The 12856-nt window shown below is 36.5% G+C and overlaps 1 protein-coding gene across 1 annotated transcript in view; it reads right to left on the bottom strand.

Annotated features, from left to right (window-relative positions):
* Positions 1-12856, bottom strand: part of ASPG (asparaginase) — a 76767-nt gene that overhangs the window by 20778 nt on the left and 43133 nt on the right. Inside the window, exons 10-13 of the mRNA XM_032213903.1 lie at positions 11261-11380; positions 8925-9020; positions 7770-7933; positions 1586-1672 (exon numbers count right to left, since the gene is read on the bottom strand). Coding sequence (XP_032069794.1) covers positions 1586-1672; positions 7770-7933; positions 8925-9020; positions 11261-11380 — 467 coding nt within the window. The remainder of the gene's footprint in view (positions 1-1585; positions 1673-7769; positions 7934-8924; positions 9021-11260; positions 11381-12856) is intronic.

Raw genomic sequence — 12856 nt, 5'->3', positions numbered from 1 at the left:
AGTGTTGCCTTGCCCTGCTTTCGGAAACTAGTTATCTGGCAGCTCTCCAAGTGAGATAAGGTTCATGTTGATAAATATTCCTCTGAAAGACTGTTTGCCAAGCCTTGCAACTATGAATGAAAGAAATTTACAGTCATGTAAATCAGAGATGGGTTGCTCCCGGTTCGGCCGAACCAGTAGTGGAAGCAGCGGGAGGCTCCGCCCACCTGCCCAGATGTTTCTCGCATGTGCAGAAGCATCGCGTGAGAGAGAGTGCACACACAGGCGCACAAATGAATCAGTGGTAAAACCAGTAGAAACTCACCACTGGTGTAAATAAAAGAGGTTTTGTCGGGGTAGGACTCTGCTTCATGCTTTTGCCTAGGTCACTACCCCCATTGAGGTTTCAAAAAGTTCATCAAGGAGAGCGATCAAAACATTCTCATCCTCATACCTAGGTCTAAAAAAGGTTTAGATAATCTCTTACTCCTATGATGCTATCTGGATCTGCCACCATCTTAATATCCTTTCCATGAAAAAGGAATTTTGGAAGTTGGCCAGTAGTTATCTAGGACCATAAGATCCAGAATGAGCCTTTTAAAAAAATGAGAAATTACTGCCTCCCTCTATAATAGCTCTCCCTGATGCAGAAAGGCATTAAAAGTCTCATGGATCCTGGTGGTCACTTCTCCACCTTAACAGGAAATGGTAAGGGATGCAATCCACACATGTCAGAGGAAAATCTAACCTCTTCCTTGGGGGGAGCCAAAATCTAATCTATCCTTATGGGCTGAAAGGAGACGCAGGTAATAGTCATCTTAATTGCATAGACTCTGGCATGTAAGTATAACTGATGTCTTTCTCATTTTGATTAGTAGAAACTGTTTAACTATTTGATTGGTAGGAAGTTGGATAGAACTTTTGATTCAGGTAAAATAAAGTTGAAACAAAAAAATATGAAATTATAGAAAAGATTAGAATGAGAAAACAAATTGCATTGGTGCTTAATGCTGAATCCAGAGTATTAGTTCTAATTCCTATAATTCTGCCACTACTGACAGGAATACCTGAGTCCCGAGGAACTGTTTCATTTAAAGTTCTGAAAAACTCAATATTTGTTAGGACTGAACAGGATGAAGATACAGCATTTTGTTTTTCTTTGCCAGCTATTACACATGAATGAACTATTTTTATTTGCCCTGGATTATTTGATCTGTTACTGATTTAGAGAATCAATAAATTTATACATCCAGTGACTCTCTTGGCATACTCATTAAAATGTTTGAAATGCTCCTTGCTCTCTTCTCTGATCTCAACGTTTTGTCACTGTCTGGGAGAGAATTCTCTTATGCCTCCAATAACTGAGCAGTGATCAAATGTATGGCAAAACCCCTGGGAAGGTATATCAGGGATCATAAAAGAGCAGCCTTAATCAGAACAATCAATATTTGAATTTTTTTCACATATTTGAATCATATATTCAGCTGTTAATTACCAAATGTACAGTTCTTGAATGGAGAAAAATGGTTGATGGAGATTATACATATACATATACATACATATACATACACACATATACGCACACATAGTTCAGAGTCATACTTGCCTGCAGAGTTCTGTCCCAACATTCACAAGTTCTTGGCTGGAAAGGTGAGCTCCAGTTTTGCGGAGTAATTCAATCACTTTGTGATTCCTTTAGAAAAGAGGGGAAGAAGAAAGTTTTATTCTTCATCCTATTTGTGCTTTAATAAGAACATCTACTTCAATGCATTGATAAACAGAATCAGAGAATAATTTCCCATGCTGGATTTCTTTCACAGTGGGACCCTGAAAATCTATGGTAAAGAATATAACAGAAGGGGAAAGAATGAAAACTGTACTGGGATGGCATCGTCTTGGATTTCTGAAGGTCATGGTGACTGATGGCTGTTTCCCCAACCACCTGGGCCAGGACATCAGATGAGCAATCTTGTGTTTGTGATTTTAATAATTGGGATATATTGTTTATCTTGAAAATTATGGATCACTGCTTATTACCATTGTTTTAATCTTTGTATGCTGCCTTGAATCACTGTTGTGACATAAGCAGCCATATCAATCTATATAAACAAAACAAGAATTCTGGGAGTTACAGTCTCAGTACCACTGGGAAGCTGATTTGCATCCATGTCTCCATGTTAAACCACCACAACCTAACTGAGTATTTTCAACTCAAAATATATCCAGATTTCAATCATCATTAACCTATAAACAGCACCAAAGTTGTTCATAGATACATGACCACTGCACACCCAAAACACTTTGCTGAAAGATCAGGTAGATTTAATACCATATTTCCACATATCCACAATCTTCAAAAGATTTCATAGTCCAAATAAAAAATCAAGTCCCGCTTTCTTATATCACTCAGACTTTAGTAGTTTTGCATTTTTTTTTATTCCCCTGGCAACTTCTCTTATGCACTGTAGTCATTTTCATTTTTACCTTCACAATCTGCCTTATTACACATACCACAATTTCTTCCAACTGTATCTTGTTCTCAATTATTTGTTAAAGCGTCCCCTTGGGGCCCTGAGATGCTTTGAATGCAATTCCCAAATTGCATGTACAATCATAGCACCTGTCTGCAAAGCAAGCACATTTTCCCCATGATCCTGTGGCAGTTATAGAGATCAGCATATGACCCCAGAAGAACACTGTGGATATTTTAAAGGTTTGCAAACAGATACTACATTCCCACTCTTGCATGTTGCAAAATCTGTTTTGGTAGCCAGTCCAAAGCAATGAATAGTTGCTTTAAGTCACCTCAGATGTTTGGGGAAAAAATCACAAGTGTTAAATTAGCCCATATAATTTGATCAGTAATATGGTGGAAAAAGTAGATAAATTAGGAAGCTGGATGAAAAGAAAGAAAATACAGCAAAGAGCCAACATTAATACATGTGATATTTTTATGGAAATGCTACCACAATTCAGAGTCTATTTGCATACTTATGAATAAGACTATTTTAAATCAGTTCTTCCTTAGAAACTGCTGGAACAAAGTCACTGCTTAGACTGCCAGTTGTTTTCCAACGGCTCATGGGCCAAAATATTTCAGTGAAAATCAGCGGTGAAATGCTACCAGTTCTGATCGGTTCGCTTAGCAAAAATACGCTAAGGTTTGCCTGAACTGGTAGTAAAAAAAAAAGCTTTAAAAAGTGGGGGGGGAAAGGTTCTGTGACACTCAACTGTGCCATGTGATCATTGAAAACTCCCCCCCACACACACTTTTTAAAGCATTTTTCTCTGCCAGTTTGGGCAAACAGGCAGGAAAAAATGCTTTAAAAAGTGGGGGGGGGGGGTAAAGGTTCCAACAATCATATGGATCAGCTGTGAGCCACGTGATCGTCTGAACCTTTTTTCCCCACTTTTTCATTTTTTTTCCTGTTTATTCGCTTGAACTGGCAGGAAAAAATACATTAAAAAGTGGAAAAAAGGTTGGCCATGCCCACCCAGTCACATGACCCCCACCACCAAGCCATGCCCACAGAACCGGTGGCAAAAAACATTAGATTTCACCACTGGTGCAAATCCTATTTTGAATTGAGATTTGAAGAGGACACTTCCAGCTTTTGAACATTTTAGTCAATATAATAAATCACAAATCAAAATAAAGCATCCGTGCCCTCCACAATTGAATAGGTATCATTGAATAGTTTTAATTCTAAAAATTAGCAAGTATTTCATTTTGATAAATCTGCCGTTTGTGGTTGGAGACCCATGCTAAGTGATCTTCCATAGATATATACTACCTGTCTTTCTTCCATACTTTTCCATTCATCAAAGAGACTCTTGTAAAGCCCTTTAGAACCAAGCATGGCTTTTTCATGAGTAAGGTAATCTAGTGGCCCACTCTTAAAGATGACATAACACCTGTATTTCTGTCTAAAAGACAAAATATCTGAAGAATGGAACATAGATTCCTTCTGTATCTCAAGTAGATTAGAAAGCAAATCACAAGATTTCAGTCATATTTTTTCAGGAGTAAAACTGTTTAAAGCACCCTCTACTTAGCTTAAGTTGTTAGGTATACATGGCAGATCTGAGGCATTAACTGGATTTTTTTTCCTTAGATTTATTCTCGATAAGCTACACACAGTTTTTTTCAAAATATGTTTACATTTCTTTTGTTGCATTATTAAAATATCACAATATCAATGCAATTGTCTTTCTCCTGGAAGACAGTATTATTCAGTCCTTATTGCTGAGCACAGAGGTATTATTAACTATCACAATTACAGACCTCCCATGTTTGCTTATTATCTCAAATACTTTATTGCATGTATTCCATGAGAAACAAAATATCACCTTAGATATTTTCCCCCTTTTCAGTTGGTAGATAACTTATATTGATTTTCACTTCGGCCTGCAATGTGCCATTTATATAAATAAATGTTCATGGAAAGTGAAGACAACTTCAATTAGCTCATACCAAGTTGGAGGGGGTTGAGTGAATTGTGATTCACACTAAATTTCAAGAGTCCTTTTTGTGGACTCCTAGGAACTTGGAATAAAATACTCTGAATTTCAAACAGGTGTAAGTTAGTGCCACAAGCCGTTTTTCCTGAGGAAACATCCATGAGATTTTTGCACTGTCAGTTCCATATGCCTCAAATTGTACAGGCTCAGAGACGCCTTTCTCTACCATCAAGCTACTTTGTAATGCACATGCATAGCTGAAGACAATGTGGAACCACTGATTACACTCCTTGAGTACCTGAAAACTCTTTTGAAGACATCAAGGGCTACAAATAACTTGTTTAATATTCAGGTCAAAATCAGAAGCAGACAGACAACTCACCTGACACAGAAATGTATAATGACTGGGTGGAATTCTGACTGAGTTGCAGATAATTATATACAGGTAAGGTAAGTCAGTGTCTTGAATAGGTAAACTGCAAACCCTGTGTCTCATTCTTTGTAACACAAGTGCTGGATTTTTTTGAGGTAATCACAATGTGTCCCATTGATTTCAGTACATTTTAAGTGTTCTTGGTCTATAACCTGGATTATTTTAGATTAGAACTAGTAGGCAGGGGTTACGCAAAATACAAACTTCAGTCTCAGCTTCTCATCTGCATTATGAGACTGAACAAAAAATAAAAGGTAAATGCTCCCTTGGGTTCAGCCCATCAATGGAAGGTTGTTGGATGTTGCTCCTCAGAGTAGAATAAAAATAGAAGAGAAATACTTTACATTAGTCATACATTGATCCACTTAAGAAGTGCTATCGGAAATCCTTCTCACTTGGTAAGCCGGAGAATAAATCAGAAATCTTTTACATGCAAAACTATAGCCCCACCTTAAACACTCTAAAGCATTATTATACATGATAAAGATGATTACAGTTATTATGCTGTGAGCGGGTATGAAGATTCCCTAATGCTGACAGCTGACATTCTTTATTTTTACATATGTTTTAAAATTGCTTTTGAAGGCTTACTTGGAATTTAAAATGCAAGCAAATCTTTATAGGAATGAGAATAGCAAGGATATTTCCTTTCCTTCAGGAATTTAATGATATGCAAATGATAAACCCAGGCCTCAAAACTTGATGGACTTTATTTAATTCTTTAATTTTGTTCACTGGTAGGAAATAAAGAATTGATCTTTTATATAGTCTTGACAAAGTTCAAAGCATCAGAGCAAAAAAAAAACCTGTCCTTAAAAGAGCCAGAACAAGATACCTATTTGCAGATGACTAATAGTGGTGCCTTTTTTTTTAAAGAAGTCATAGACGGCATAAATATTGTTGGATGTATATTTTGCTTCCCCATAAAATATCCAACATTTCAAACAGGAATATTGATGTCTAAGGCCCACACAAGCTCTTTCTATCATGCTTATGAACACAAATAGCAATACACAGTTCTACCTTAAATCACATAATTTCTTTTTATTGCTAAAGTTTATTTATTTACTTATTTGAGAAGAAAATGTTGTGGGAAATTAAACACAAAATAAACATGCTTTATGAGCGACTGGGCACATATGTGGGACTGCATATTAGTATGCAAGTAATTTTCTCTCACATAAAATGAAAGCAAAGACCTATCCCTGTACAACATTATTTTTGTTCCAGTTGCAGTAATAATACGTAATGCTACCAGATTTAAATCATCCCTTGCCGTTTTAAGATTGGCTGCAAAGTCTTCCAGCACATGGGAGCCTAAAGCAATCCTTCCAGACTGTACAAAATGATGACTAGTAAGTCCCTTCTACTAAGAGCGTAATCTTGAACCCAAATTCATTCTGTTCTTCCAGTCCCCCTTTTGGCAGATTTCAAAAGATCAAGCTCCTTCTCTTATGGGAGTGGTAAAGCAAAAGTATCTGAATAACAAACTCATGTGAAATTCCTCAGGCAGCCCTGGGTGTGGTTAAAACACACATGCAGGCACATTGCTGTTTACAGGAACATTTTGCACAGGCGTGCAGAGCAAGTGCTACCAGTGCTCAGTTGTAAGTGTTTTTAACTTGCACTAGAAACTCTTAGGAAATTCCTTTCCCGTGTTCTGGTATTTCTAGGACCTGGTTAGCCATCATACTGTCGCAGATCATTTGGAACAGATGCCAAATATTTTAGGAAAATACTAATCCAAGAGTGTGAGCAATTGACCACAGTTTTAGCCTTGTGGACTGGTGATGATGGAAATCGTCATCCAACAATTCTGGAACTCATCAGAAAGCTACACCAGGGCAGGCATTTATCTGAATCCTTAAAGAGAAAGTTTTACTAATGATTGTTTTATAAGGATGAGCCATGGAGAAAGCGGTTATAAGCAAGCATTTAGTTCTAGTGCATCAAACTCTTTCCATAGATGCCAAGCAGGCATGCTCTGCGTACTTAATTTTAATATTGATGTACATAGAAATATGTACAGTATCTGCAAAAACTGGACTTCCTTGTTCAATTACTATGAAATAAACAGTTAAGCCAATTAAAAGGATTAAAAGGAGAAAAAACAGATTGTAGTTTACAGAGAGGGGCATAACAGTACAACATGCTAAAATCCATTAAAATGCTCAGAAAAAGTCCCTTCCTGATTTGAGTTAACAAAAATTTCTACATGTTATCATATGCATAAACTTCTGAAACATAATCATTTCTTTAACCAGAATTTTACATATTCCATACAGAATTCTGGATTTGATTCCAAAAAGGTGTTTTGAGACATCTGAGTAGAGACATTTTGCATCAGTCAAGTGACAGTTGCAGATGACAGTTAAGCCAGGAAAAGATATGGTTATTTTAAAGAACTGCTCATAGATATGTTGGTATGCCTGCATACTCTAAAATACCTTTTTGAAATTGATTTCAAAATTATGAACAGCCTTGATGAGTGAAATTCCATACAATAGTGTATTTGTCAAAACATCTTCCCAATAGATGCTGAACATTTTTTCACCACACAGAAACTAATAATAAACATATAAGTCTCTTTACTCACTATGTTCCTCTCCTGTAGCAATAGCAATACATGCAATGTGTAACAGGACTGAAGAGTGAACAAGAACAATCAGTGCTTTATACTTACTGATCTTTTACTGATAGTATCCTATTAGAAAGTTTTCCTGTCTTTATTGCTTGGGATATAGTACATGGCCAAAAACTGTGGTTGATAACAGTTCTTTAGCACATAATACTTATCTGTCCCAAAACCAAATGATAACTGGGGTTCAATTCATTCAGCTGCTTATGTATTAACTCTTCCAGGGTGCTTGATTTAAATTACATTTTAATAAGATACCTGAACATAACAGCATTCATCAATGGAGTAGCCCCTGATCGGTCTTTTGCATATACAGTTGCACCAGACTTCAACAGATGCCTGACTATCTTCAAATTGCCTTCACAGGATGCAACATGAAGTGGAGTGCGACCATCATAATCACCAGAGCTCAAGTTTCCACCCTACAATAAAATTGTTTAAAATGTGTGTAAAATTGTATCTATCTTTACATTCTTCTTCAAATATTTACTGTATACCCATTTCTTTTTCTAGGAAAAGAAGGAATTGGACTTGTCACAAAGAAGAAATGTTTCTGTCACTGTATTATTCATTTATTTAGTATTATTTCATTCATTCATTCTCATTACCTCTAGGACAAATGGAGAAGACTCACCTAAAACTACTTTCTGGATATCAATCCAGAACCCTTAAGGAACACAGAAATATAGCTTGATTAAAATCTCCAACAGTATATCTGCATAAGATGCAAATTTGTTTTACAGATCCTCTGCTTTTTAGAAGTCCCTTTTCACATGTAGAAAGATCTAGATGTTGCTAGTGGTACATGATCTCTTTTCAGACATTATTATATTAATAACTGAATCCTACTCACGCTTTCATTGTGCATTTATTGATATAAGCCCTTTACCCAATAATACAATTTCATGTAACAATCTGATGACTAGAAGTAATAATATAATTTTAACAATAGGGGAAAACTATAACAAAGAGGCAAACTCACTTTTGAATTTTCCAGAACAACTGCATATTAACCAAAAATGTGGGATGTAAGAAGATTAAGATAAGAATTCCCCATCTGCAATTGTGAAATATTACAATTACCTGAGGTATGTACTTGGAGTTAATAGAATTTTAATTAGACTGCAAGGACCAAAAGAGAAAGTTTTCTGTTTTCTACTCAAAAATATAAAAGTATAGTAGTTATTTTAAACCATTTCCAGTTTTAATCAGCTGTAATTTTGGGGCTCTTTCTAATAAATACACAAGGCTTCCTGAAATTGATTATAGATAATCTAACATGTCTGGATTTTTATTTTCCTTCTAAATCCAGATTCTGGAGGCCACGGAATAATACAGTTCAAATTAACTGGTGAAAATTGTTTCACACTCCAAAACAGTCATATAAGAAGAAATGAAAGAAGAGGCAGTTACCAAGTCCTGTAAGAGTTTTAGGGCAGTTAAGTCACCATTTTTTGCAGCCACGCATGCCAAAGAAGGAGTCAAGGCATCCCTTACAGCTGCTAGTTCCTGAAAAAAGAAAAGAAAAATATTAATTACACATATTTCCTCCACCTTCACTTGCATATAGAGTAGCAGGACTTTTTTGACTAGAGATGCTTGTTTGAGGAAGCACTTCTGAGCAATGCCTGCTTTCTCCATCTAGTATATAGAACTCTGGAATTTAATACTATCTGTGCAAAATGAGAATATAGACAAGATGACTATTATTTTTAAAGTCTTATGAAATTACAGTTTCCTCTCCATCAGTCCTGCATTTCAGTCACTCCAGCAATCTTCAATCATATTTTTATCAAGCACTTTAATTATTGTATCTTTCTTTAATATGTTAGTGAAAAGAAAACTTATAAAAATGAAATTAAATAAAGGACATGAATGAAAAAGCCTGACATAGGTAATGGAAATTGCCGATTGTCTTAATGTGCTGAATATAGAATTGTTAGAAGAAAATACAATGACCATCTCTTTTAATGTCAGATACAGTGATTTGTGAGCACAAACAAGAGGGGATGTATTGCACACATACATAGCTGTGGATTTCCATTAAATATCTGGTTGATCTATTTGGGAAGAGACCTCTAGACTAGATAGATTGATTCAGGTGGAAATATCTCTCTTCTTCCTACCTGTTGCGTTCCAAAGCTGAATTGGGCCTGCTTCATTTGAACCTGACAGTGTCATCTCACATATTTGAGCAACAATTGGGTATTGTTGTCTATGATATATTCTCTGGACATCCTTGTCAATGCACTTGATTGGTTTAAAAGGTTTTGTATTGTTTTCTTGTTCTTTTCTTTGACAGTATTACATGGTGGATTAAAGTCCTAGGAAGGGGTTGTCCCTCGGTGATTAGATATGGGTGCTATTTTGTTTCCCTTGCCCTTCGGGTGCTCTAATTATGAATCACGGTTTCCAGTATCAATATTTACATTAATGGTACCAAACTCTATCAGTCTTTTATGGCTCTTGATGATGTGTGGTCTGGAATGTTTTACCTTCATAGAGAATAAGTGCCATTTGAGCTTGAATCTTTCATATTATTCCTCACATTTTAGTAACATATAGAGCTCTTCACTGGCTGCCAAGTGAAATCAGCCTCAAGTTTAAATTAATACTACTTTTATTTAAAGCCCTCCAGTCACAAACTCCCCAGTATCAGTCTGCTTTTATTTCCTTCTACAGTCTGGTTATGTTCCAAACATGTATCACCTCTCCTGAGGGAGTTGCACTGGCTGCTGATTTTCTTCTGGGTGCAATTCAAGGTGCTGGCTGTCACCTTTAAAGCCCTTCATGGTTTGGGACCAGGTTATCTGAAGGACCATCTCTTGCTGGTCACATCTACCCAATTCATAAGAGCAGGGAGGCAGGGAATGCTGCGGGTCCCATCCCTGAGGGAGATACACCTGGTGGGACCCAGAAGAAGGGCCTTCTCTGTGGTGGCCCCCACTCTCTGGAACATCATTCCCCCAGAGATTAGAACAGCCCCCACTTTAATACTCTTCCAGAAGGTGCTGAAGACCTGGTTCTGCCAGCGGGCCTGGGGAACCCAGAGCAGGATGGAGCCCATTAAATGGCTCGTGTGATTGACAGTTGCTGGGGGGGAGGGGGAGGATGATTTTATTATATTAATTTATCTGATTCTTTTATTCGTTTTATTGTTTTTTAATGTGGTTTTAAATTATGTAAGCCGCCCTGAGTCACCATGGGCGAATAGACGGCAATATAACTTAAATAAATAAATAAACAAACAAACAAACAGCAGGGTCTTATTTTGGTTTCTTACTTCAGGGGTGCAGGCTCAGGTTTCAAGATATGGTCCCATGACTCAGGGCCCACTTCCTTCCTCCTTTTATGTCTGTGAAAATCAGATACCTCTTTGAGGGATTTAAATATTATTTTTATTAGTGGGTTAATCTGCTTGTTCCATCCTATCTAACAGTTCTAGAGAAGCACTTTTTAAAAATGATTGTGGATGTACATACATTCAGCTTTGTTCTGTGGCATTATTTTAAATCTACTGTTGTTGTATTCATCATTTTAGAGTTAATATTTGTTTGCTGTACTGAAGCTAAATTCCAAACTAATGTTATTGGACTGGTTGCTATCACTTTTTAAAATTTGTACTGTGCCTTGATAAAAGAAAGCAGTACTGGGGAAGGGAATATTTTTACTATGGTATATATTTCGCAACTGGTTAAAATGTTCTGCAGTGTCCACTTTGCTTAAACAAGTGCCATTTGAACATGTACCTCTTTGCAGCTGATCAACAGATATTTTGCAATCTCTTGTATAAACTTGCAATCTTTGAGAGTTATCTGGGTTCCAATGGGCACAACAGTCATTTCTCCTCTCAGATTCTTGCTCAGCATCTGCATAAAAGAAAGCAAGTCTGAAATCCAAATAAATAAATCTAAGATAACTGAAGGACCATCTACTCCAATCTGAGTTCACTATCCAAGCAAATCCTCCAAGCACAGCAGATCCTCCAAGCACAGGGTGGTGGGGAGAGCGTTGAGACTGAGATCTAGTCAATCTGTTTGTGTATAATGAATTAAACCACAATCCCAAGATTTTATGCAAGAAGGAAACTTTAGGAAAGTGACATTAAGAAGAAGAAGAGAGAGGGAGATATGGTGCAAAGTCACTCAACTCAAATTTATTTCATCTTTATACATAGTATTAAGGATTAAAATTATATTTTACTTGGTTTATTTAATTTGCACAATGTGAACCTCATCCAAAAGCTATTTCTTTTTATGCGTTAATACTAATTTGAAAGATTCCTTTACTCAAATCCTGTCTTAAAATCGCCTGTCTTAAAATCATAAAGTCATTCATAGAACGGTAAAACCATGTTAAATAGCTTGCTGCTATTAAGATAAATAAGGCAGGAGAATTATTAGTAGTAATAATCTGAGGCAAACATCATCAGTCACATTATGCCTCTAATTGAAATGCAGGAGAAGAGTAAGAAATATGGGAGAATGTGTGTTCAGTATAGAAAGATGGCATTATGGGCATGAAGGAACTGCCTGAATGTGCACTATGCACTGGGTTCATAATCAAGAAGTTTCAGGGGTGTATACTGAAGGAGGACGAATGATACAGCAGAAATCAAATCTCCTTCTTCTGGAAAGATAAAGATAGAAGGGAGAATAGTTTCCTGAGAAGAGGAGAGGACGACATGTTAAGAAGCCAAGATGAGGGCTGTGAAATATCAGAGATAATAAAGAATGGGACACCAAGGCATAGAATGCCAAGTTTGACAAATCCCCAGAACCTTACAGAAGTATATAGAAGTGTACACAATTTATAATACATGACAATCCTCTAGTTTCCAAGCAGGCATATAATTCTGAACTCTAAAGAGCACACAAAATGGGAAGTAATTTACATGTGTGCTGGACCTATGAACTGGCTCTATCACAGACCACATGAGAAAGATATTATGGATAGTGTAAAAAAAAGTATTAAGATCTGTGTTTGATGGAAATTCATTTATGATCAAGGGCCTTGATCATTACACTCTGCTTCCTGACCTACTCTTCAAAAGATTTTCAGGAACATCAGTCTTACTTACTTCATAAGAATTTCATGAATATTGTTCATACTTAATCACCTTGAAAAGTTAGCAATATTGAAAGGTTAGTCAATCTCCTTATAAGTTCTTGCTATGGCAATAGACAAATTAGTAGTGTTCTGATATGGATTTGGTAAGTGAGGGTGTTTTCTCCTAGTTAGCTTATTTGGATTTCAAATAGTTTTCACTTAATAACCACAATTTGTACTAGGAACTCCATCACTAAGCAACATGGCAATTAAGTAAAACATCACAGGATCATGCC

Source organism: Thamnophis elegans, chromosome 1 (genome assembly GCF_009769535.1).
Source record: "Thamnophis elegans isolate rThaEle1 chromosome 1, rThaEle1.pri, whole genome shotgun sequence".
In the NCBI taxonomy this organism is placed as follows: domain Eukaryota; kingdom Metazoa; phylum Chordata; class Lepidosauria; order Squamata; family Colubridae; genus Thamnophis; species Thamnophis elegans.
The sequence above is the reverse complement of the archived record's forward strand: the minus strand, read 5'-3'. Positions and strand labels throughout refer to the sequence as shown.